Below are 23,918 nucleotides of genomic sequence, written 5' to 3'. Positions count from 1 at the left end.
AGAGACTTTTACACTTAACACAAAAACATGAATTCAGGTCTTTTCCGCATTACTGGATGCATTACTGGAGGGTTGGGGGTGAAGGTCCAGTGGGTCGCTGCTTGGATGACCACTGTCACTCTCCACAATCCAAACATAACGTTCGGGCAGCCAGCGGGCATCATTTTCTTCCTGTGAGAAAACACATACATGCCCTCTACCCCAGGTTAGAACAGGATCTGGTCCGTGCCAAGCACCAGTTAGGGGATCCTTCCATTTTACTAAGGCAAAAGCACGCTGCTCTCTTTTTTCCCAGAATCGCTGAGCAGCAGATAAATTATTTGAATCCAGATTCAAAAAATTTAAAACAAATAAAGCATGATTAAGTATATTCACAGGGGTAGCAGGATGCGATTCTCCTTTCTGTATTTTAGCAATTTGATGTTTTAATAATCCATTAGCTCTCTCCACGATGCCTTGACCTTGAGGATTGTAAGGAATGCCACAGGGGGGGTCCTTCACCTTGTCCCAGATTTTCAGGTCCCTGTTCGGGCGCCAGTTGCCGGGGCCAGCCGGCAGCAAACCAGGGTTCGCGGATTGGGATTCCTGAAATAGGGGCAAGGACTAGGAAAAAATAGAAGAGACAAACAGATGGAGTTCGGGAGGACTACAGCCCAAGTCAGCGGTCCAAGAAGTCTGTGAGCTCCAGACTGCTGCCTCAGACTCTCTCGTTTAAGTTCCGACCTTAAATACTCTTCTTAAAACTAGGGAGTTGCCAGAGGCTACATTCATACAAAATAGTAAACAAATCACATATAGGATAAATGAGAAAGGATTAACATTGCTTAAAGTCATCATGATAAGAACTGATTGACATTGCTTAAAGTCATCATGATAAGAACTGATTGACATTGCTTAAAGTCATCATGATAAGAACTGATTGACATTGCTTAAAGTCATCATGATAAGAGTTACTTCCTTGTGTATACAGTTGCGTAGGTCCAAGGTCAGGTCCAAGGTCATTGACCCCACAGTCGGTCCCCAACATCTCCCCCGTCTTTCTTTTAAAAGATGCGACTTGCTTGTCTTAGGTTGGGTGGATCGCTGACTCTGCCTTACCCGTCATGGGGAACTTCTTCAGATCAAGCTGAAGGCCCTGTCTTAGGTTGGTCAGAGAGCGTCCCCTCTTATCCCATCCTTGACTGCGATTCCTCTGGGGGGGGGGGGGATTCATCCATCTGGGGCTTAGATCTGCGGAGTTGTTGGATTGGTGACTGTTGCAGATGTGACCTTTGGACGGGTACTGGCCACAGGTGTTGATATTTTCCCAGCCATAGCTTCAGTTGTCACTTTACTTGGAGTAGAAACAACAGCAGTTGGCTTGATATTGGTTGTTGGTGGATCTGAAGTGCTGGCAATTCCTCATTCTTCAGAAGCTGCAGTCGTTTTCAACCTGATCAGTCTCTGCTGTTCTGGGACCTTACTAGTAGGTTCTTGAGGCTCTTTTCTCTGCTCCAAGTGCCTCCCTTGATGAACTCGGAGTTCTCTCTCCAATCTACTGATTCGACCTTCTTAATGGGACTTAAGAGCTGTCATACAATCATCAAGTACATTTTTTTTTGGAGTTTTTTTTGCTAATGTTCCATTCTCCCCCTTCTTTAAAATAATGCAATAATTCAAACCTAAATGATTTTCTTGATTAAACCTTGAACATGTTCACTCACTCATTCACACACATTCATACTCAAAGATTTTAAAGTGCACAAAATTAATATTGGCCATTCATTTTCCAGAAGTTTGTGTCAAGAGAGCTTTGCCAATTTTACTCTTGCAGGTGAGAACCAGGTTCAAAACAAAACTTTAGAAAAAACATAAGGATCCATATTTAAAACTGCTACCAATTTCAAAGACAAAACTGGACAAGAAAAAATATGTAACATGAACAAGACAAAGAAACAGAGACTTTTACACTTAACACAAAAACATGAATTCAGGTCTTTTCCGCATTACTGGATGCATTACTGGAGGGTTGGGGGTGAAGGTCCAGTGGGTCGCTGCTTGGATGACCACTGTCACTCTCCACAATCCAAACATAACGTTCGGGCAGCCAGCGGGCATCATTTTCTTCCTGTGAGAAAACACATACATGCCCTCTACCCCAGGTTAGAACAGGATCTGGTCCGTGCCAAGCACCAGTTAGGGGATCCTTCCATTTTACTAAGGCAAAAGCACGCTGCTCTCTTTTTTCCCAGAATCGCTGAGCAGCAGATAAATTATTTGAATCCAGATTCAAAAAATTTAAAACAAATAAAGCATGATTAAGTATATTCACAGGGGTAGCAGGATGCGATTCTCCTTTCTGTATTTTAGCAATTTGATGTTTTAATAATCCATTAGCTCTCTCCACGATGCCTTGACCTTGAGGATTGTAAGGAATGCCACAGGGGGGGTCCTTCACCTTGTCCCAGATTTTCAGGTCCCTGTTCGGGCGCCAGTTGCCGGGGCCAGCCGGCAGCAAACCAGGGTTCGCGGATTGGGATTCCTGAAATAGGGGCAAGGACTAGGAAAAAATAGAAGAGAGACAAACAGATGGAGTTCGGGAGGACTACAGCCCAAGTCAGCGGTCCAAGAAGTCTGTGAGCTCCAGACTGCTGCCTCAGACTCTCTCGTTTAAGTTCCGACCTTAAATACTCTTCTTAAAACTAGGGAGTTGCCAGAGGCTACATTCATACAAAATAGTAAACAAATCACATATAGGATAAATGAGAAAGGATTAACATTGCTTAAAGTCATCATGATAAGAACTGATTGACATTGCTTAAAGTCATCATGATAAGAACTGATTGACATTGCTTAAAGTCATCATGATAAGAACAGATTGACATTGCTTAAAGTCATCATGATAAGAGTTACTTCCTTGTGTATACAGTTGCGTAGGTCCAAGGTCAGGTCCAAGGTCATTGACCCCACAGTCGGTCCCCAACAGATCTAATAGCCACAAATTAAGGATACCATGCGCCTTTTGTTCCTTTGGTCTTGACTTGTGTTATTCAACATGATTTGCTCTAGATTCATCCACTACCCTGCGAATGCCATCATTTTATCTTGTCCGTTGGCTATGTAGAATTCCATTGTGTGTGTGTATATATATATATATATGTATATATATATATCGCATTTTTTTGTATCCATTCATCTGCAGTAGGGCGTCTGGATTGTTTCCATTGCCTGGCTATTGTGAATAGTGCAGAGATGAGCAGGTGTCCTTATCATATCCTGGGTTATGTCCAGGAGTGGTATGGCGGGATTGTAGGGAAGGTCTATTTTCAGTTCTTTGACAATGACATCTTTTAAGGAGATTTTTTTTGAGGGGGAGGGGTCAGATTTCCTCAAAATTTTAAAAATATATTTTTATTGTAGTTAATAGAAAGGTTACATTATATTTGCCAGATAGAAGGTACATTACTTCACAAACATTACTACCCTTTCTCATGTTTTTGTCCCCATTTTTCTCCCCCACCCCTCTCCTCATCTTGTTTTCCCCCTTCCCTATCTGATTTTAAATAACCAAATACACATATATATGTATATAATATATCAGATAGCAAGGTAAGATACTGTAACAATATGAGATAACCAAGGCACAACAAGGGAGATGAGAGATAACATAGTACATTAAGGGCAACAATCACTCATATGGCTTTTGTTTCTATACCCTGGAGGTCCTTTCATTTAGCCTCATCCTATATGGCCTTATGTATCTAGGTTTTGTTCTATTGTAAACCTCTGCTAGGAGAGTCCAAGGTTTATACTAATTATGACAAATGAGGGAAACCATTGAGCCTATGTTCCTTTGAGTCTGGCTTACTTCACTAAATATGATTTTTTTCCAAGTCTTTCCATTCCTTATAAATGGGATGATGTCATTCTTTCTTGACAGCAGCATAGAATTCCATTGTGTATAGATACCACATCTTGTTGATCCACTCATCAACTGAGGGGCATCTGGGTTGGTTCCATATCTTTGCTATGGTAAATAGTGCTGCAATGAGCATCGTTGTGCTTGTGGATTTAGTATGTCCTTGTTTCTGGGCGATTGGGTAAATGCCAAGTAGTAGGATTGCTGGGTCATAGGGGAGCTCTATGTTTAGTCTTTTGAGGACCTGCCATACTGCTTTCCATAGTAGTTGAACGAGTTTGCACTCCCACCAACAGTGTAGTAGTGATCCCTCCTGGCCATATCCCCTCCAGCATCTGTTGTTACTAGATTTCTTGATCCTGGCCATTCTAACTGGAGTGAGGTGGAATCTCAAAGTTGTTTTGATTTGTATTTCTTTTTTTTTTTTTTTTTTTTGCCAGTCCTGAGCTTGAGCTCAGGGCCTGAGCACTGTCCTTGGACTTTCTCAAGGCTAGAGCTCTACCACTTGAGCCTCAGCACCACTTCCGGCTTTTTTCTATGTATGTGGTACTGAGGAATCGAACCCGGGTCTTCATGCATGCTAGGCAAGCACTTTAACCACTAGGCCAAACTCCTGGCCCCGATTTGTATTTCTTTTATGGCCAGAGATGTCGAGCATTTCTTTATGTGTCTATAGGCCATTCTTATTTCTTCTTCAGAGAAGACTCTCTTTAAGTCTCCTGCATGGTTGTTTCTTTGGAGATTAGTTTTGGAGTGACTCAATTTTTGTGGGTCATGGGGCTTGAACTCTGGGCCTGGGTGCTGTCCCTGTGCTCTTCAGCTCAAGGCTACTGCCCTACCCCTTGAGCCTACAGCCCCACTTTCAGTTTTCTAATGATTAGTGGGAGATAAGAGTTTCAAGTTCTTTAGTACCCGGCTGGCATTGAACCGAGATCCTCAGATCTCAGCCTCCTGAGTCACTAGGATTATAGGTGTGAGCCACTGGGCCTGACTCAAATTTGCTCAATTTTAACTTGTCAAATAGTTGGCTTACTATTGGGTGGAGCCTAACACTTCTTCCCCTAACATCCCCTTCCTGATGAGTCATCATATGGCTTCTATTTCTCCAATAGTACTGTTTTGTTTTGTTTTTTTAAATACACATAAGAGGTACATAAAGACCCCACTTCTTATATACTTTGTTACTAACTTAGAAGAGATATATTAAACACCCATTATATTTAGCTAATTCCATAATGAGTCTTAGTAAATAGTCATTAATGTATGTTTGTTGAATTAATGAAAATACTGATGACTTAAAAAGACATTCATAGCTTTTTAAAGGATTCAAACTCCTTATTGTTGCAGTGTCATTTTAAGTATTTTCAAATTTTCTTTGCTATTTTGTTTGGGAAACAGAATGTACAAAGCTTGGAATAAACTGAGATGTCTAACATAAAAATAACCAAAGCCAATGTAATTTTAAACCACCACTGTGTATATAGGGTCACATTATTTCACTTACAGTCACTCATGGTTTGTATATATCACATTTCAGTGTAATGACATGGACAGGCTCCAAAGAAAATGCCAGGCAACACAAATATGGTTTACCTAACAAATATTTACATGTCTGTGCAGCTCTGATTATTGTCATCTTTAAGGGGTTTATACTCCCCAGGCTTGGTTTGTTAAAGCTTTCTGTTAGATTAAAAGAAGTCTATGGGTAGTATCTGTGAATGTAAACATGATAGTATAGCCCGCCGGGATGAATGTGGCGGGGGGGATAGGGGGAGAAGCCCTAGCTTCTGCAGGGAGCAGGTGGACCTGAGCCACCCGGCTGAGGAAAGGTCCACCTGTCCTTTGCATGCTTTCTTGTGTGTGTTAACCTTTGTGTTTTCTTTCCAGGTGGGTGGTGTTGATAGAAGACGGGACTATCATTTGATCATTTTGGTTTGGTAGTTGTGTAGTTTGTGCATTGTGGGAAAGAAAGATACACAGAGCTGGCCTTTGCTTATGAGGTTGGCCTTTCCTATCAGGAGGCAGATGGGTGCTGTGTTGCTCATTGACCATGTGTTTGCTCACTTAGGACCATCTAAGTCAAAGGCCTAGCATGCTAGCATGCTTTTGCTTTTGTGAGATGGCCTGCTGGGACTGTGGATTGTCTAGAGTTGAAAAAGAATTAAATGGATTTTCTCTATCCTAGATTCATGCTTCCTGCCCTAGGGGATCTTAGGTGAACCCCTTAACTTCCCTATAGTGCTTTTCATTGTGTACTGCAAGTGTTTTCCTCGAGACTGCTGCTGCAAGGTTTTTGGCCTACCCACTACACCTTGTCCCCATAGAGACTCAAGTCAATGTGATGATGTCTAACTGTATTAAGAAAAGGGGAAGAAAGATAACTTTCCTGGTGATAATGTAAATAATGTGGTTAATTCTGATGATTTATTTCATTTATCCCCAATTATTAAGGAGTTCTGTTCCAGAAGGGCAGATTCAACCTCCAGTAAGTCTCGGTCCTCTCCCATAACTGCAGTCTGTTCTATGTAGTCGAGATCTGTTCCACACTAGTTGTTAAAAGTGTTGATCTGAGTTTTGGGCATTTGTGCGGGTCTGGGTTCAGGCTTTATCAGTCATTGTGTTCATCAATAGAAATGTGTCTCCTAAACACAATATGGGAACCAACAGAGCTACGACAGTATCTCTGTTCCTCTTGAACTCTTCTCTAGAACACTCTGGATTTCATTCCCTGCCTCTTAACCTTCCAGATGGAGTTGTGAGGTGGTACTAGAACACAGGAGGTAAGGACACAGTGCCTTCCTAGGTCATGTGAGTGGTTACTAGGCAGGGAGGGGCAGTGGGTGCCCAAACCTCTCTTATCCCTAATTATATTTTCCTTTAAAGACTGGTGCATATTTCTACCTTCTCATTTCATATGATTGGAGAATGAAAATAAGCCTTATATATCTGTCACAAAGTAGTAGACCGAGATTCTTTTTTTGCTCATTGAGTCAGAAGTTTACAATCAGATAGTCCCGACTGACAGTTATTTCCAATGAACTCCTTTGTCCTAGGCAGATGCATTTGATGGATTGATGAATTGATGGATTCTGATGGTGGTTCGGGGAAATTATTTTTCTTTTTGATTTGTGTCTGCATCTGTATTCAGCCTATATTAGAAAAGTTAACAGGTGTTCTCACAGTTATTATTATGCTGAGAAGGGAAACAATTACTTTCTTACAAGACTTGTGCTCCAAAACCCTGAGCTATAGGGCCAGATGTTACTTTATTTTTTTTACCTTCTCCTGAAGGGTTTAGGATGGTTTATGGTCAAAAGTTCTAGACTTTGGGACAGGACTACATTGCTGAAAATACAACATGAAGACCTCCCCCCCAGCCCCATGGAGTGTGAGGGGTCCCTGGGAAGCGATATGTGGTTTCAAGATAAACTTGCCAAACCATAGATTGTAGACCTGCAGCCCACCCCTTATTATCATCATCATTGAGCATTTTGGGAAGCTCAGAACCAAAATAAACCATCTGGCAGACAAGGAAGCAGCACCAGTCTACACCACAGGCATTGGAGACCTCTGTGGCATTCAGTAGCAGTGACGAGGGTCATATTCTTGTCTCATTCCATCAGTCTCTCCATACTTTTTCCTACTACCTTCCCACAATAATGTGTTTCTTCAGCAAGTCTCGCTTATATCTTCCCAAAATAGTTACACTGGTATATGTTTGCTGCCTCGTCCCACCTTTTCTTCCTTTTTTGAAAAGAGAATTTAAACAATGAAAGAGACTACTAATCAACTGTGTTTGTCTGCCGTAATGAGAGAGAAGTAAGAATGTTGAGTTTCCCAATTCTCGATCCATTCCCCACATCCTTCTCTTAAGGATAAAATGTAATATTGCACTTAAAAGGAGAGTCAAGTCTCTGAGTTCTGGATCCATGTCCTGGATCTGCCACTTACTAGGCACACCAGCTCAGAGACTGATTCTGCCCCAGGTACTTCTGGTGTCTTTATGCCACCTGTCCTACCCTCTCAAGTTCTTCCCATCATGTGTTCTGCACCATATGTAGTGTCTTTTTTTTTTTTTTACATCAACTCTCCAATTTTAGCAGGTTTTCAAGTGTCTTTTTCCAGAACCTTACTCCTGGAGTGTCTGCTGATTTGTGTGTGTGTGTGTGTGTGTGTGTGTGTGTGTGTGTGTGTGTGTGTGTGTGCGTGCCAGTCCTGGGCTTGAGCTCAGGGCCTGAGCACTGTCCTTGGGCTTTCTCAAGGCTAGAGTTCTACTACTTGAGCCTCAGCACCACTTCCAGCTTTTTTTTATGTATGTGGTACCAAGGAATTGAACCTGGGTCTTCGGGCATGCTAGGCAAGCACTCTACCACGAGGCCAAACTCCCAGGCTGGCCTCTGCTGATTTTAAAATGTGCATTCCCTTTTTAACAAAGTTTCTTTCTGTGTGACATTGACTGGAACTTCTCAGTCCTAACCACCTTGGTTAATAGTATCTGCTCTGCTCATGGTAGAAACGGATTTTCACTATCTTCACGCAATTGTTTTTGGAGTAGAAGAATGCAAAAGTTACTAATTTCCTTTGAAATATACCTCTTTATGTCAACGATGTAAAGCAAAAATAATAATCTCCTCCTCTTATATTAACTATATTTATTTTCCATGGACCATTCTAGAGTGCCTCCAAATGAGAGTGCAGTATAGTAGTAGCAGTGTAGTAGTTTCCTGTTAAAGATGAGGAGACTGTGTTGATACTGTGACATCTTTGAGGGCAGCCACTAGTTCACCTGTCTACAGGACAGCTTTCAAATTATGGTTGAGGGAACAATTGGGGCTGTTGGTTCCCATCTTTGTCCTGACTTGAACTTAGGGTGGCTCAACGGTGGCAATTTGAGTTTGTCTTGATTTAAGTGGTGTGCTCAGAATAGTAAGGCTTCTCATAGCAAAGAGATTGACATTGTTTTTTGTGTAATTCATCTTTTAATAATCTGATTGGTAAAAAAAAATCTCATTTCTAAAACTGCTAAGTTAGACCTCACTGTATTAATACCTTGTTTGTTTAAGTCCCTAGGCTTGGTTAGGTAGCACATTCATGAATTGTTAGTACTTCTAAGAGACTGGTAAATCTAACCCTATTATTTCTTCTTTTCCCCTGAGTCTCACTGGCCAGCAAATAGGCAAGCTACTTAATTTGGGGAGCTCATGTGACTTTTGGTCCATGGGCCAAAAGTTCTCTGTTTCCAGAGAACTACTGAAAAGGAAAAATAGCCTTATTAAGTATTTTCAGTAACTCTATGAGTAATGTCAAAGTTCTAATTATTTAGAGGGAAAAAGTCATAATAGATACTTAATTGCTGGCCACAAATATTAGCAAAGTTTTCTCAGGCTAATTATCTTCCCTAATGATGCTCAGACATTACTACTTTGAAGGCAGTGATGGAGAGCTTACTGGGCGGGAGATTCCTAAGGTTGTTGAAGTGCTCTGGTGGAAGAGCAGAATAAAATGGATTGGAAGGAAAGAGGGTGAACAATTGTGTTGTGTTTGTGGGATGCAGAGAAACAGGAAAGCCTCTGGCCTTCTCAGCTGTCCTATAGACAGATGTTGTCCTTTGCCAAACAGAACTGGATGCCTGCATTCCTATTGATTTTGTGTGTGTGTGTGTGTGTGTGTGTGTGTGTGTGTGTGTGTGTGTGGTTAGCTTCCAGCATTCTTCTTTTCTGTACACTGTGTTAATGTGTTTTTGACAGCTGCTGCTTTTTCCTGTGAAGTCAGTTGAGATTTTATAGAACATAAGTAGCTATGGATCATTGATTTAGTGCTTTGGCACTAAAGATTATAATTCACAGATTATAATTCTCCGAGGATGATTTATGGTTCTATATTCAGTATCCCAAAGGCCAGAGAAGGCTCATGTATCTTCTCTCCATCACTTAGAATGACACACATTTATTCTCTACCTCCATTGGCATCCTAGAGCAATTGGGTTTCTCCATTAATGACTTTTGAGTTCAGGTCATGCCATCTCTATGATCCTAACTGATTTTGTACTGCTGTCTAATTATGCAGTTGTTTCCTTAAACAGAACTTGGATTTCTTTCTTTCTTTCTTTTTGTTAGTCTTGGGCTTGAGCTCAGAACCTGAGCTCTGTCCTTGGACTTTCTCAAGGCTAGAGCTCTACCACTTGAGCCTTAGGATACTTCCAGCTTTTGTCTATGTATGTGGTACTGAGGAATTGAACCCAGGTCTTTGTGCCTTGCTAGGCCAGCACTCTACCACTAGGCCTGTTGGGGGCCAAGTAGCGCCATGTCTAATAACCTTCTGCTGAGACAAGGCAAGGTGCAAGAGGTTGGGTGCAAGACTTGATTATGATTGGTTACAAATGTGTTATTGTTTATCACTCTCTGCTGGGCCCTAGAGTGATGGTATATTAGCTGGGGGACTTCCTCAGGAGGGGAGTTTTTGGAAAGAGAGATTTTCCTGCCTGGATGAAGCTGCACGTCTCTGTTCATGTTCCAGGAAAAGAAGGCTGAGTGCGGGAGGACAGTGGGCCCTCTCCTCTCGCGGCTTGTCCTGGTCGGGGCGTGTTTTTCCCCATCCCTCCTACTAGTCGAGAGGGACCGGGGACGAAGGACCCCGGCATAGGCCAAACTCCCGGCCTCAGAACTTGGATTTATTTTTAACTTTAGTTTCACGATTTTCCTTTTCTCCTAACATTCAGGAGAAATGCTGTTGGTAGTTGAAGGAAGGTCTAGGCTCCCTGGGGAACAGGTACTGAGCCTGCAGGTGAGGTTTTCTCTATAGGTGCATTTTGTTTAATGGTAAGGACTTGAAACAAGGCATACAATATGCTGTTTTCCTCAGACTTCATAACTCTTCATTTTGATTTGGCCTTTGTGGGATTATTTACAATCTTTAAAATTATCTTTCCCTGAGCACTTAAACAAAGTCCCATATTCTAGAATTATTATGATGTCTTTGCATTAGGCTTCAAATTCAGCTCCCTTCTTGTACAGATTTATTCATTGACTAAAATAAACAAATTGAACCAATGTGTAGGCTTTATGGCATTGTGACTTGCTCTCATTTGAGGTTTTTTTTTGTTGTTGTTGTTTTGTTTTGTTTTGTTTGCCAATCCTGGGCTTGAGCTCAGGGCCTGAGCACTGTCCTTGGACTTTCTCAAGGCTAGAGCTCTACCACTTGAGCCTCAGCACCATGTCCGGCTTTTTTTCTATGTATGTGGTACCAAGGAATCGAACCTGGGTCTTTGTGCATGCTAGGCAAGCACTCTACCGCTAGGCCAAGCTCCCGGCCCCTCATTTTAGGGTTTTTGTTTGTTAGATTTTTTTTTTTTTTTTTTTTTTGCCGGTTCTGGGTTGAACTCAGGGCTTGGGCACTGTTCTTGTGCTTTCTCAAGGCTAGAGCTCTACCATTTGAGCCACAGTAACCCTTCTTGTGTTTTTCGTTTATGTGGTGCTGAGGAATTGAACCCAGAGCTTCATGTATGCTAGGTAAGCGCTCTACCACTAGGCCACTCGGTGGTGCTGCTAATTTATTTTTAATGTGCTTATTATGGAGAGGTCAGTGTCTCTGTGTGTCAGCATGCCATGTGCAATGCTCCTGGTGTCAAAGTCCCAAGTTTACCTCATGTCACAAGGCAAAGTTAATGTTAGTGGGTTCACATGACCACTACGGAACATAACACTTGCAGGCTCTGTCACATGGTGTTTGAGCCACTATTCTCAAAATGAAAGCAGCAGGTGTTTAGTAAGTACTGCCTGCTTGGCATTGTGTGAAGCAGGGCACACAGAAGTCTTTTGAGCATTCAAGACTTTGTTTACATGCTGAGGAGGAGGTATTGGCCACCATGCAGACAAAAAAATGACTTGCTGGGTGTGGTGGTTCATGCCTGGGATCCTAGCTACTCAGGAGGCTGAGATCTGAGGATCACGGTTCAAAGCCAGCCCAGGCACAAAAGGACCCGAGAATCTTATCTCTAGTTAATTACCGGAAAACAGAAAGTGGGGCTGTGGCTCAAAGGGTAGAGCTGTAGCCTTGAAGTGACGAGCTCAGAGACAATGCCCAGGCCAAGTTCAAGCCCAATGACTGACAAAAAAAAAAAAGACTACTGTCTATGAATGGTTCAGGATGATTTATGCTACAGATAACTTCTCGTCAAACAAGAGAGACAGAAAGTTCTGAATCCATTTGTAGAAGATTGAGTGACTGATGATATAATAGTGATAAGAGTAAAGAGATGAAATAATCATTTGTTGTAGGGTTCAGAGGAAGTGGATGTCAACGTGGGGACAGTCAGGATTCATTGTGGAGGAAAGTTTCAGTGGCTGCTGTAGCACCCAGCCCAGTGTATGAGGCGCTGGCTACTGAGGGCCCACGGGAGAGCAGGGAGGAAGTAATACAAGGCTGTATTAACATGTGTGAGATGCTCTGACACAGCTAACTGGAAAATAATAATAAATCTTGTAGTTTCAAGTGCAAACTGGTCCTAGAGTGGGAAATGGATCATGACTATATTCACATCAGTGACTATATTCAAATCAATGTTTTGCTTTTCCAGGTGGAACTGGCAGAAGTCTGTGCCAAGAGTGAGCGTTACATTGGCACCGAAGGAGGTGGCATGGACCAGTCCATATCATTTCTTGCGGAAGAAGGAACTGTAGGTGGCATCACGTTATTTGGAAATACCAGCTGGGGAAATGAATATGGAGAGGCAGGCCTTGAGATCCCTAGCACGCTGGTTCTAGGCAGCATCCTCTGCTAGGCTCCACTGTAGGATACTTCCCCGCTGCTTTACAAAGCAAGGCTGCTGCTGGTTCATTTACTGTTTTGCCTGCAGTATTTGGAATTACACCCAAAGTCCATTTTTCTCTTGCCTTCACTGTTAAGATATTTTGGCTCCCTAGTTATTGGGCCTCCTATGCCGCCCCTGCCCTAAATCACCCCATCCTCTGGCCTTTCCATACTCTCATGTGGGTTTTCCACTCAAATGCTACTTCTCCTACCACTTCTAGTCACAACCCCTCTTTTTGTAATTTACTCTTTGGTATCGTTTTTCTCTGTCAACATTTTTGGGGCTTCAGTGGTGGAACTAAGAATGTTGACAGTGAGCCAGGAATGAATTCCTCAACTGGATACCACTTCCCCTTGGCTCTCACATCCTTCAAGCTGGGTAGAAGTTTTGCTTGTTGCCCATAAAATGCCCATTTCCAAAATAGAAACAGACACTTTTTTTTTTCTTTTTGCTGATCCTGGGGCTTGGACGCAGGGCTTGAACACTGTCCTTGAGTTTTCCGCAAGGCTAGGCTAGTGCTCTACCACTTGAGCCACAGCACCACTTCCAGCTTTTTCTGTATATGTGGGACTGAGGAATTGAACCCAGGGCTTCATGCATGCTAGGCAAGCACTCTATCACTAGGCCAAACTCCCAGCTCCAGAAACAGACTTTTCTTTAAGACTTTTCCTTAATTTTGCATCAGACTCGTACAGGCCTGGGTATTGTCCAAGGACACCTACATTCCTTCTTACTAAGAATAATTGTTGAATGGCTGGGGGTTTGGCCTAGTCGTTGATAGAGTGCTTGCCTAGCATGCACGAAGACCTGGGTTCGATTCCTCGGTACCACATACATAGAAAAAGGCTGGAAGTGGTGCTGTGGCTCAAGTGATGGAGCTCTAGCCTTGAGAAAAAGTCCAAGGACAGGGCTCAGACCCTGAGTACAAGCCCCATGATTGGCAAAAAAAAAAAAAGAATTGTTGATTCTCCTAAGCTCAAGACACGAGGCATGAGGAAATTTGCCTTAATACTCAGAAAATACTCTGGGTGGACAAGTGGAAATGGGGACACCAGCCCTGCTGTTCTGTAGAGATGAGGCATAGGGTGTGAATGGCCTTGCAGACAGCACTTTACCCTCTAACCCCTGCTTCTGCCTCTGCCTTCCCTCTCCCTTCAGGAACTCTAGGGTCCAGCCAGATCTCAAAACTCAAGCCTCTTTTAGCACTCATATAATATTTGTTGCCTCTGAACTCACAGAAGCTCCTCAGATGACATTCTTTTCCTCTAGGTTTCTGCTCTAGTTTGGCTCATTGTTTAAGATTCAATTTCAGGAGGAGGCTATACTCAGCAGTACCTGGCTAAATGCTTTACCTACATGTCTCTGTAATCTGTGCTGTAAGTAGCTTGACTGTCTCTTCCTCTCCACTGCAGGCTCTGTGAGGCAGAGGCAATGTTTGCATCTGTGAGTTGTCTCCCCAACATCTAGTACAGTACCTGGATGTCAATAAACACTATTGGAATGAATGAATGGCTTTTGAGGGAAGACTTGTTGAGGAAAATACATGCGTAGATGCTAAGACATTTTCTGAATTCAAACACCATCTCACTGGTTATTTTTCTTCAAATAGGCCAAGTTGATAGAATTCAATCCTCTGAGGGCAACTGATGTGAAGCTCCCGAGTGGAGCGGTGTTCGTGATTGCCAACAGCTGTGTGGAGATGAACAAAGCCGCCACGTCCCACTTCAATGTCAGAGTGATGGAGTGTCGACTGGCTGCAAAGGTATGAACACGACGAACTAGGGAAACCACAAGTAGGCTGTTTTTCTCTTTATGATGGTGTATTAATGTCTTTTATTTCTCCAGTGTTGTAGGGGAAAGTTATGAGGTCAAAAACATTGTAGCTGAAGGGCATTGGGTGCAGAGTAATCTGCTTCCAAACAGATAGCTCCTGGGTGGTCTTCTGGATTCTGTTGTGAAGGGGGCAGTGAATAGCTGCGAAGCAGCAGGCCAGGAGTTAACACTGCAGATGAAAAAGAAATACTGGGTGGGGAGCGGGTGACAGCAGCTAGTCTCATTTCCTCAGCTGGAATCTTGCCGGCCCCTTCCTCCTGGTCCTCACCCCTGCCGCTCCCCCTGCTTGTACTGTTTTTGTATAGGTGCCCCCGTCATTTCATGTAGTTCTCCCAGAACACTTCCCCGTGACTGGTATGGACAGAGTCAGAGGGAGTCTTGGGGTCCTCTGTTCATACAACCCATACCAGAAGTACTGAGTGAATAGCTATGGTATACCCAACAGCAGACAGGGTTTTCAGCCTTCGCAAGTAGAGTGGAGAGTGGAAGTAGGCAGATGCCAGGCAGGTGCTTAAGTAATCTGGTGCTGTGAAATGGTGAGCTACTCGAGGGAATCCCGGACTGGAGGAAGAACTCCTCTGCCTTCTACTGATTCTTTTCTGTTCTGAACTGGCCGTTCTGTTGATAGTCACCAACCCTCACCAGGATTTTTGTAGGGGAGTGGGGAATAGGACTCCAACTCAGGGCTTTGAGTGCTGTCCCTCAGCTTTTTCACTCAAGGCTGGTGCTCTACCACTTGAGTCATACCTCCCCTTATGGGTTTTTGTTGGTTAATTGGAGAGAATAGTTTTCATGGACCTAACTGCGCTGGCTGGCTTTCAACCACAATTTACTCATTAATTTTTAAAGATTATATAGGAAAATGGTCTTTGTTTTGTTTTGTTTTTGTGGGTCATGTGGCTTGAACTTACCTGGGCACTGTCCCTGAGCTATACAGCTCAAGGCTACACCCTACCCCTGGGCCTGGGCGCTGTCCCAGAGCTGTTCAGTTTCAGCTCATGGCTATCCTCTACCCTTGAGCCAAGCCCCACTTCCCTTTTTTTTTTTTTTGCCAGTCCTGGGCTTGAGCTCAGGGCCTGAGCACTGTCCTTGGACTTTCTCAAGGCTAGAGCTCTACCACTTGAGCCTCAGCACCACTTCCAGCTTTTTTTTTTTTTATGTATGTGGTACCGAGGAATCGAACCTGGGTCTTCATGCATGCTAGGCAAGCACTTTAACCACTAGGCCAAACTCCCGGCCCCACTTCCCATTTTGTAGAGGTTAATTGTAGAGAAGAATCTCAGGTCTTTTTGTGCCTAGGCTGGCTCTGAACCTTGATCCTCAAATCTCAGCCTCCTGAGTAGCTAGGATTACAGGTGTGAGCCACTGCATCTGACCACTAGGAAAATGTTTTAAGTTCTTCATGGCGTCTGATCGATGTTTACATTCAAGAGAAATAGTTGAGTAAACTTTTCAATCTCAAAGGTTCAGTGAACTTTTTTCTCCTTTAGGACACACTTCCTCTTTGAGGAGATGGAAGAAATCAGTGTCTTATTTGTTTGAGGGCTTATTTTTGTTGACTTTTTATCTTGAGGTTGATGAGTAAGTGTAGTTTTCCTAATGAGACTTCAAACATACACAATAGTGTTTTCAAAGTTTTATCACGAAATTAAGATAACCTCTACCACAGCCATAGATGAGCTAAAACCAGTACCGTGGGTTCATGTTGAAAGTCCTCTTCCCGAGATACATGAATAAAACGAGTGCCAGACACTCACTCCTGTAACCCTAGCTACTCAAGAGGCTGAGATATGAGGATCAGAGTTTGAAGCCAGTCAAGACAGGGAAGACCGTGACACTTATCTCCACTTGCTTTTAAAAAAACAAGAGTTGGGGCCTGGAGTGTGGCCAAGTGGTAGAGGGCTTGCCTAGCATGTATGAAGACCTGCTGGTTTGATTCCTCGGTACCAGATATGTTGGAAAAAGCTGAAAGTGGTGCTGTAGCTCAAGTGGTAGAGCCCTAGCCTTGAGAAAAGCCTAAGGACAGTGCCTAGGCCCTGAGTTCAAGCCCCAAGATTGGCAAAAATCAAAAAGGCAAGAGTTAAACTGTGGCCCAAGTGGCAGAGCACTAACCATAGGCAAAAAAAAGCTTAGGGATAGCACCCCGGCCCTAAGTTTAAGCATCAGAACTAGCACCAAAAGAGTTGTTCATACCTATAAGGATCATAGTTCAAAGCCAACCCAGGCAAGAAAGACCATGAGAATCTCATCTCTAATAAACTACCCCAAAAGCTACAAATAGAGCTATGGCTTAAGTGCTAGAGCACTAGCTTTAAGCAAAAAAAGAAGCTCAGGGACTGTACCCAGGTTCTGAGTTCAAACCCCAGAACTGGCAAAAAAAAAAAAAGGAAGAAAATATGGTCCTTCTTTCCTTTCCTCCCCTCCCCTCCCCTCCCCTCCTCTCTCCTCCTCTCTCTTCCTCTTCTCTCCCCTTCCCTTCGTCCCTATTTTTTTTTTTCCTTTTGTCAGTTGTGGAGCTTGAACTCTGGGCCTAGGCACTGTCCCTGAGCTTTTCAGCTCAAGGCTAGCACTCTACTCCATGAGTCACAGTGCCACTTCCCATTTTCTGGTGGTTAATTGGAGTTAAAAGTCTCACGGACTTTTGTGCCCAGGCTGGCTTTGAACTTCGATCCTCAGATTTTAGCATCCTTAATAGCTAGAATTACAAGCATGAGCTACTGGCGCCCGGCTATTTTTTTTGTGTGTGTGTGTGTGTGTGTGTGTGTGTGTGTGTGTGTGTGTGTGTGTGTTACATGTGTTGGTACTAGGGCTTGAATTCAAGACCTGGGCAATGTTCTTTAGCTTTTTGGCTCAAGCCTGGTACTCTATCACTTGAGCCACAGCTTTATTTCTAGTGGTTAAATAGAAATAAGAGTTTCACAAGCTTTCCTGCCTAGACTGGTTTTGAATCTCAGTCTTCAGATCTCAGCCTCCTGAGTAGCTAGGAGGACAGGCCACTGGTGCTTGGTTCAGAACCTCCTATTCTTGAAGCTGTCCATGAGTTTAGTGGTGTATCTGTGTGCATTTGTGAGGTGCTTTCATCAGTGAAATTGGTGTCTGTATTTAGCTTTTCAGTACCTATTTCTTCTAAGTGATGTAGATAGAACACATTGTTTTAAAGAGTTATTTTTCTGAGGAGGAACATGAAAGACTACATCACAATAGAGTCTATTTTCTAATCATGTAACTGCAAATCATGAGAATCCAGGGCTCTTTGCAAAAGAGAGTTAAAGGGGCCAGGAGTTTGGCTTAGTGGTAGAGTGCTTGCCTAGCATGCACGAAAACCTGGGTTTGATTTCTCGGTACCAAATAAATAGAAAAAAGCTGAAAGTGGTGCTGAGGCTCAGGTGGTAGAGCTCTAGCCTCGAGAAAGATAGAGCTCAGGCCCTGAGTTCAAGCCCAGGACAGGCAAAAAAAAAAAAAGAGTTAAAGGTAGTCCACTAATATGGGCTGTAGCCAGGAGACTGATGCTAGGAAAATATGCTTTTGCTTAGAAGCATGTGCTGAGTTTTCTGTTTTGAGGGTTGTTTTTTTGTTTTTTGGGGGTTTTTTTTTTGGTCATGGGGCTTGAACTCTGGGCCTGGGCATTGTTCCTGAGCTCTTCAGCTCAAGGGTACCACTCTACCCCTTGAGCCACAGCACCACTTCCCATTATCTGGTGGTTATTTGGACATGAGAGTCTCATGATGTTTTGTGCCTGAGCTGGCTTTGAGCTGAGATCCTCAGCTCTCAGCCTTCTGAGTAGCTAGGAGCCACCACACCCAGCTGAGATTCTATTTTTGACAATATGAATTTAACGTTTTCTTGGAAGACATTCTCACTGAGTAAGAAAATGAACTCTTAGGTAAAAAGGTAAAAAGGAGGCAATCTCAACCTGGATGGGCTTTTCATTTTCAGACAGTAATACTGGAGTATTCATAGGAAATAGCCAACCAGGAGTGTTTTGAAAATGACATTAAAGAGAATTCTCTAAGACAAAATTATAATGAATGACTCCTATTTTTCCTTGCTTTCTATCCTTCCAAAATCCTTTTTTGAAATTGGGTACCTTTCATATTTAGTTAGTACAGTAAAGTACAGTACACCAATAAAGATCATTTACTTGGATCTAATATTGACCATTCCTTCTATTCTCAAGTTTTCTTTCTCTGTCTCTCTCTATCAGCTCCCCAAAACTAGCCGGAGAGGGTGGGTATATTCCTGTGGTAATAACGTTTGGGAGGCAGATACAAGGAAGATGATGAGTTTGAGGCCAGCCTGGGCTCCATAAAGAGATTTTTGTCTCAACAGACAACACACATACACACACACACACACACACACACACACACACATACACATACACACACATTCACACACACTTAATTGACTTAGATTCATTAAAAGTCTTGTAGAGCATTTGAACTAAAGTAAAAACATTTCAAAACAAACTCAATAGAGAGTTATAATTATTACTTGCGTAAACAATACTTTTAAGTGAGGCACATTTTTATATTCTTAAATTAACCAAGTAGCCAAGGGGCCTTTAATGGGCACAAAATTCTTTATTTTTCACACGTATTTCATGGCTTAAGCTTTTCCAGAAATATTTTATGTCTATAAAAGAGAGTATCCTTTAGTTACATTGAGGGATAAAATATGTACAGCCAATAATAAGTATTATGGGAAGTCAAGTAGGGAAAAGAAATTATACTGTTGCTTTTTGCATAGCCTGCACTCTTTGTGGTAACTTCTGTGTGATGCAATGAAGTAGGGAGTTTCATGTGGTCCTTTGACACTTGAAGGAAAATTTACAGTGATTTTTTTTTTAGAGGGCCTGTCTGGTCTAGGGCCATCACTCACGCCATTTCTCTGCTCCTGTCACTTAGGGCTGCATGTGGAACTGATTCTTTGTCTGCTGATAGAATATGAGAAGTTGGCATAATATTCTCAGGGCTTTGCAGTTTCCTTGAATTTGAGCAGAGAAAAACCAAATGCCCAAGAATGAGGTCAGTTGTACTTATTCCATTGATTCAGTAGAGGAGTGTGGAGTTTCCAGAGAACGGTGACTGTGGACTCACAGCGGCAGGGATGAGGGGGTCTGTGTCTAGCAGGGCCTTCCATCACAGCTACATGAAGGATCTCCCATGATTGGCCTTGGAAGAAAGGTGGGGGGATTTTAGGAACATCAATCTGGCAGTAGAAACTTTTTTTCCCAGTCCTAGGCCTTAAACTCAGGGCCTGGGCACTGTTCTTGGACACTTTTTCTCAATGCTAGTGCCCTGCCACTTGAGCCACAGTGCCACTTCTGGCATTTTCTTTGTGTATGTTACCGAGGAATCGAACCCAGGTCTTTGTTCATGTTAGGCAAACTCTCTACCATGAGGCTACACTCCCAGTGAAGAATCTTTTGACTTCATTGAAAGGCCTGGGTTGTAGGTCCCCTTTCAAGAAGGTAGGCTAAAATGGAGAGCGATGAGAGAAGCCCTCATAAAGAGTGGGATAAAAGGCATTTGATGCGAGTTTCTGTTTCACTCTTGGCACAGATGCTAATCCCTCCCCCGCCCCCCTTTTCTTGGTGCTGTTTGAGATCAAACCCAGAGCCTCATCTGTCCTGGGCAAGCACTTTCCCACTGAGCCACACCCCAGTCCTACATGTTACTCCCTTGGGAAGTTTTCCAGGGCTACCTTCCTCCCCCGCCCCCTTCCCCATTGGGTTAAAGGCTTTTATATACACTCTAACCCTGTCCTATCACTTTATTATAGCTGGATTAAGTTCTCCACGGTGTAACTTTTAGCTAACGCCTCCCCTCTCCCCCTCAGTAGACTGTGATCCCCATGTGGGGAAGGGCCAGGCATGCTCTTCCCAGCTGTCGGCCTGGGCCTGGTGTGTGGCCAGTACTCAGAAGGCTGGCACTGCATGGAAGCATGTAGGAAGGTAAGAAAAGCGCTTGAGTGGAGAAGGAACACAGGCTCAGGCTGAAATGATGAGTGCAAAATGAAGAGACGTCATCAAAAGGTGTGGAAAAGGCAAGGTGGAAGGTCTCCTTCCACCTACTGGGAAGGTAGGTGGAGGAACCTCCTCATGGAATCCTGATCATACTGGAATTCCAGCTTGACTAGCACTAGAGCCTCCAGATTTGACTTGACACAAGGTTTGAAACCAAGAGCTTAGTTCAGTTTACTGAAGCAAAGGATATGCAATAGAAGATCAAGCCAAGGTCAAGCTTGGGTGCTGATTTCAACTGAATAAAAGAAGGAAATAAGTTGTGGGAGGAAATGGTAGAAGGACCATGCAGTGCAGCCTATGCCGAGCGTTTGAAGGCAGGTCCTGAAGAGCTCCTGAAGTCACCGACTCCTTAAAAGCTGAGAAGACTGAGGAAAGACTAATGACCTTCTGAAGCTATGGAAGAATTTGGGGGAGGCTGTAGGCTTGGGATGGTTAATAAAGAACCTCGATGTGGTAAATATGGCTGCTGGTTCTCACTGCTGGGCAGTGAGAGAAATGGAGGATGATGATTGAAGAATTTGAGAATAAGGAACATTTGTGTGTGTGTGTATGTGTGAAGGCATAACAAAAGGAGCCAAATGGAAGAAATTTACTAGACAGGCTGGAGAATGTCAGGGGAAAGGAAATTGATCTCCTAGTTTGCCTTTTTTAGGCCAGGCATATTCATGCTTTATTTTGATCTTAATCTTCACGATAACTTGTAAGGTAATCACTGGAAGACTCTTTCCACATTCCAGAGAATTTCAGGCCAAAATGCGGAGTAATTTGAGAGGAGAGTCCAGGTATCTCAGCCACTCCTCTTTCCCTCATATCCTTAGGAGTTAGGAATGATTTGCTAGAGATTCAGAGAGGACTATAGGTCTTTTTGCACATCCAGGTTGTGGTTTTTTTTTTTTTTTTGCCAGTCCTGGGCTTGAACTCAGGGCCTGAGCATTGTCCTTGGACTCTGTCAAGGCTAGAGCACTACCACTTGAGCCTCAGCACCACTTCTGACTTTTTCTATGTATGTAGTACTGAGGAATCGAACCGAGGTCTTGTACATGCTAGGCAAGCACTCTACCACTAGGCCAAACTCCCAGCCCCCGTGCTTCTTTCTTTCTTTCTTTTTTTTTTGCCAGTCCTAGGCTTGAGCTCAAGGCCTGAGCACTGTCCTTGGACTTTCTCAAGGCTAGAACTCTACCACTTGAGCCTCAGCACCACTTCCGGCTTTTTTTCTATATATGTGGTACCAAGGAATCGAACCCAGGTCTCCGTGCATGCTAGGCAATCACTTTAACCACTAGGCTAAACTCCCGGCCCCCATACTTCTTTCTTACCAGACCTTTTAGGCAGAATCCCTGGCTAGTCTCAGAGTAAAAGTCATTTCCGGCTGGAACAGAGAGCTTATTGTGTTTGCATTTGGGACAACCCAGCAGTGCTGGGGAGTTAGTGGCTTTGACAGCCTCAACCAGCAGGGACAACACAGCTCTCTTGCCCTTGAGTAGAACACATATGAGCTTCATTCACAAGTCTCAAAAGACCCAGCAGGTGCACCCCCCCCCTCCTATTGGCTTCTCTTTCTGCCTCACTTTCTGCTTTCCTACTACTGGCTCTAAGGATTACTTTCCCCACCCAGGTTTTGCCCTTCAGTTCTTGTCTCGGGACCTGCTTCTAAGACAGGGTCCTGCCATCGTGGCTTCTCTCCAAAGCACTTGTTCCTCTCATGGCCACAATGCTCAGGAACCTCCCAGAAGGGGTCTGTTATAAGGACAACCTAGTGTGCCATAGTGAAAGGGAAGGGTAGATGGTGACAAAGAACTGCTGCCCTGTATTCCCCACCCTGCTGCCAAGCGAGTGAGCGACCTGTGATGAAATCACCCGTAGCTTGTGATGCAATGACTCATAGTCCCGTCTTACAAATGTGGAGTTTGTCAGTCACAAGGGCCACAAGTGACAAACTCCCTCATTAAGCACTGTCTTTGAGCAACATCAATCTCACTCACCCTCTTTGCTCATCTGCGAGTCATCTTTCTGTGTACTGAGCCAAATTTTGAAGAGCTTAAGTGGCTTTCCTATTTCCCTCCCTCATTGCAGTTCCCCAGCTCCTAGGCTGTGCAGCTGTTGTTGAGGCATGTGTTGGATTGCATCATCAGCTGAAACACACCCTGAAGTGGCTGTGCGGACCCTCTAGCTGAGGGTAAAGTGGCCCCTGGGCTAAGCTGGCATAACCAGAGACTTCTTTTGGAAGTTGATCTGTGGGTTGTGGGTGTTCCTTGCGGACTTCTCCCTCGAGTCACTGGCCCAGGGTATTTGGGGGACCATGTGCCTGGGCCAGTGTGATGCGCTCAGGTGCGGATTGGGATAGAAACTTGCTGACTAGAAGGTTCTATGCAAAGTATCAGTTTTTTATCATAGGGAGAAAGATGTTCTCTGATGCTTTTCTTTTCTTGGCCTCTTCCCCCTCAAGAAATTCACCTGTCAAACGTGCTTTTCCACTTTATTATTACATGACTTTTGGACATGACACTTAACTGTGTGTGTGCACGTGTGCACGCATACATACACACACATGCATGTGTGCACTGGTACTGGGGCTTGAACTCAGGACCAGGCCCTTCTCTTTGACTTTTTCACTCAAGGTTAGTGTTCTACCACTTGAGACAGAGCTCTACTTCTGGCTTTTTGGTGATTAATTGGAGAGAAGGGTCTCATGAACTTTCCTGTCAGTCTGGTTTCAAACCAGGCTCCTCAGATCTCAGCCTCCTGAATAACGAGGACTACAGACCTGAGCATCCAGCATCCAATTCTCATCTCTTAAGTAATAATAACCACCACACAGGATTGTTAATAAAACAAAAGGCACTGTTTATACCATACAGCTCTGTTAGTTTTGCTGTTTGCCTCACTTGGGGGAGCACTGCTGTAGGAGACTGCTTCCATCGGTTCTCTTGCCATGTAAACTAATTATATTGTATATTCCTCCGCATTATGGATATCTTTTGTCAAATTAGTTATGAAATACAAATTAGTTATGAATGAATGAGTGGGTTTATCTGTAGAGGCAGCACTAATAAATAAAGCAGACAAGGCCAGGAGAAAGGTTTTAGTTCATATCTTTCCTTTAAAAGAGGTACCATGTCCTGTGAAATAATTGAATAAAGAAACATTGTCCTGTTGTCTCTTTTCCCAGCTCTGCCTTAAAAACCAATTGCTTTCAAAGATATGAGCCAGGGCTTTTTTTGATAGTTTGTTTTAAGGTAATTATTAATATTCTTCAGAAATGAGTGGCCCTTGTCAAACTACAGTTTTGGGTAAGTACTGCTTCCTGTCAAAGAGAGAAAATCAAATAATGAACAGAATAGACAAGCGAA

At 43.4% G+C, this 23,918-nt stretch overlaps 1 protein-coding gene across 2 annotated transcripts in view; it reads left to right on the top strand.

Moving 5' to 3' along the window:
* Positions 1 to 23,918, top strand: part of Galk2 (galactokinase 2) — a 90,571-nt gene that overhangs the window by 46,762 nt on the left and 19,891 nt on the right. For both annotated transcript variants that reach the window (XM_090358438.1, XM_090358439.1), the window contains exons 6-7: positions 12,474 to 12,572; positions 14,317 to 14,469. In XM_090358438.1, coding sequence (XP_090214564.1) covers positions 12,474 to 12,572; positions 14,317 to 14,469 — 252 coding nt within the window. The remainder of the gene's footprint in view (positions 1 to 12,473; positions 12,573 to 14,316; positions 14,470 to 23,918) is intronic.

Source organism: Megascapheus bottae, chromosome 25 (assembly GCF_031878675.1).
Source record: "Megascapheus bottae isolate mThoBot1 chromosome 25, mThoBot2.hap1, whole genome shotgun sequence".
Classification (NCBI taxonomy): Eukaryota; Metazoa; Chordata; class Mammalia; order Rodentia; family Geomyidae; genus Megascapheus; species Megascapheus bottae.
The sequence above is the reverse complement of the archived record's forward strand: the minus strand, read 5'-3'. Positions and strand labels throughout refer to the sequence as shown.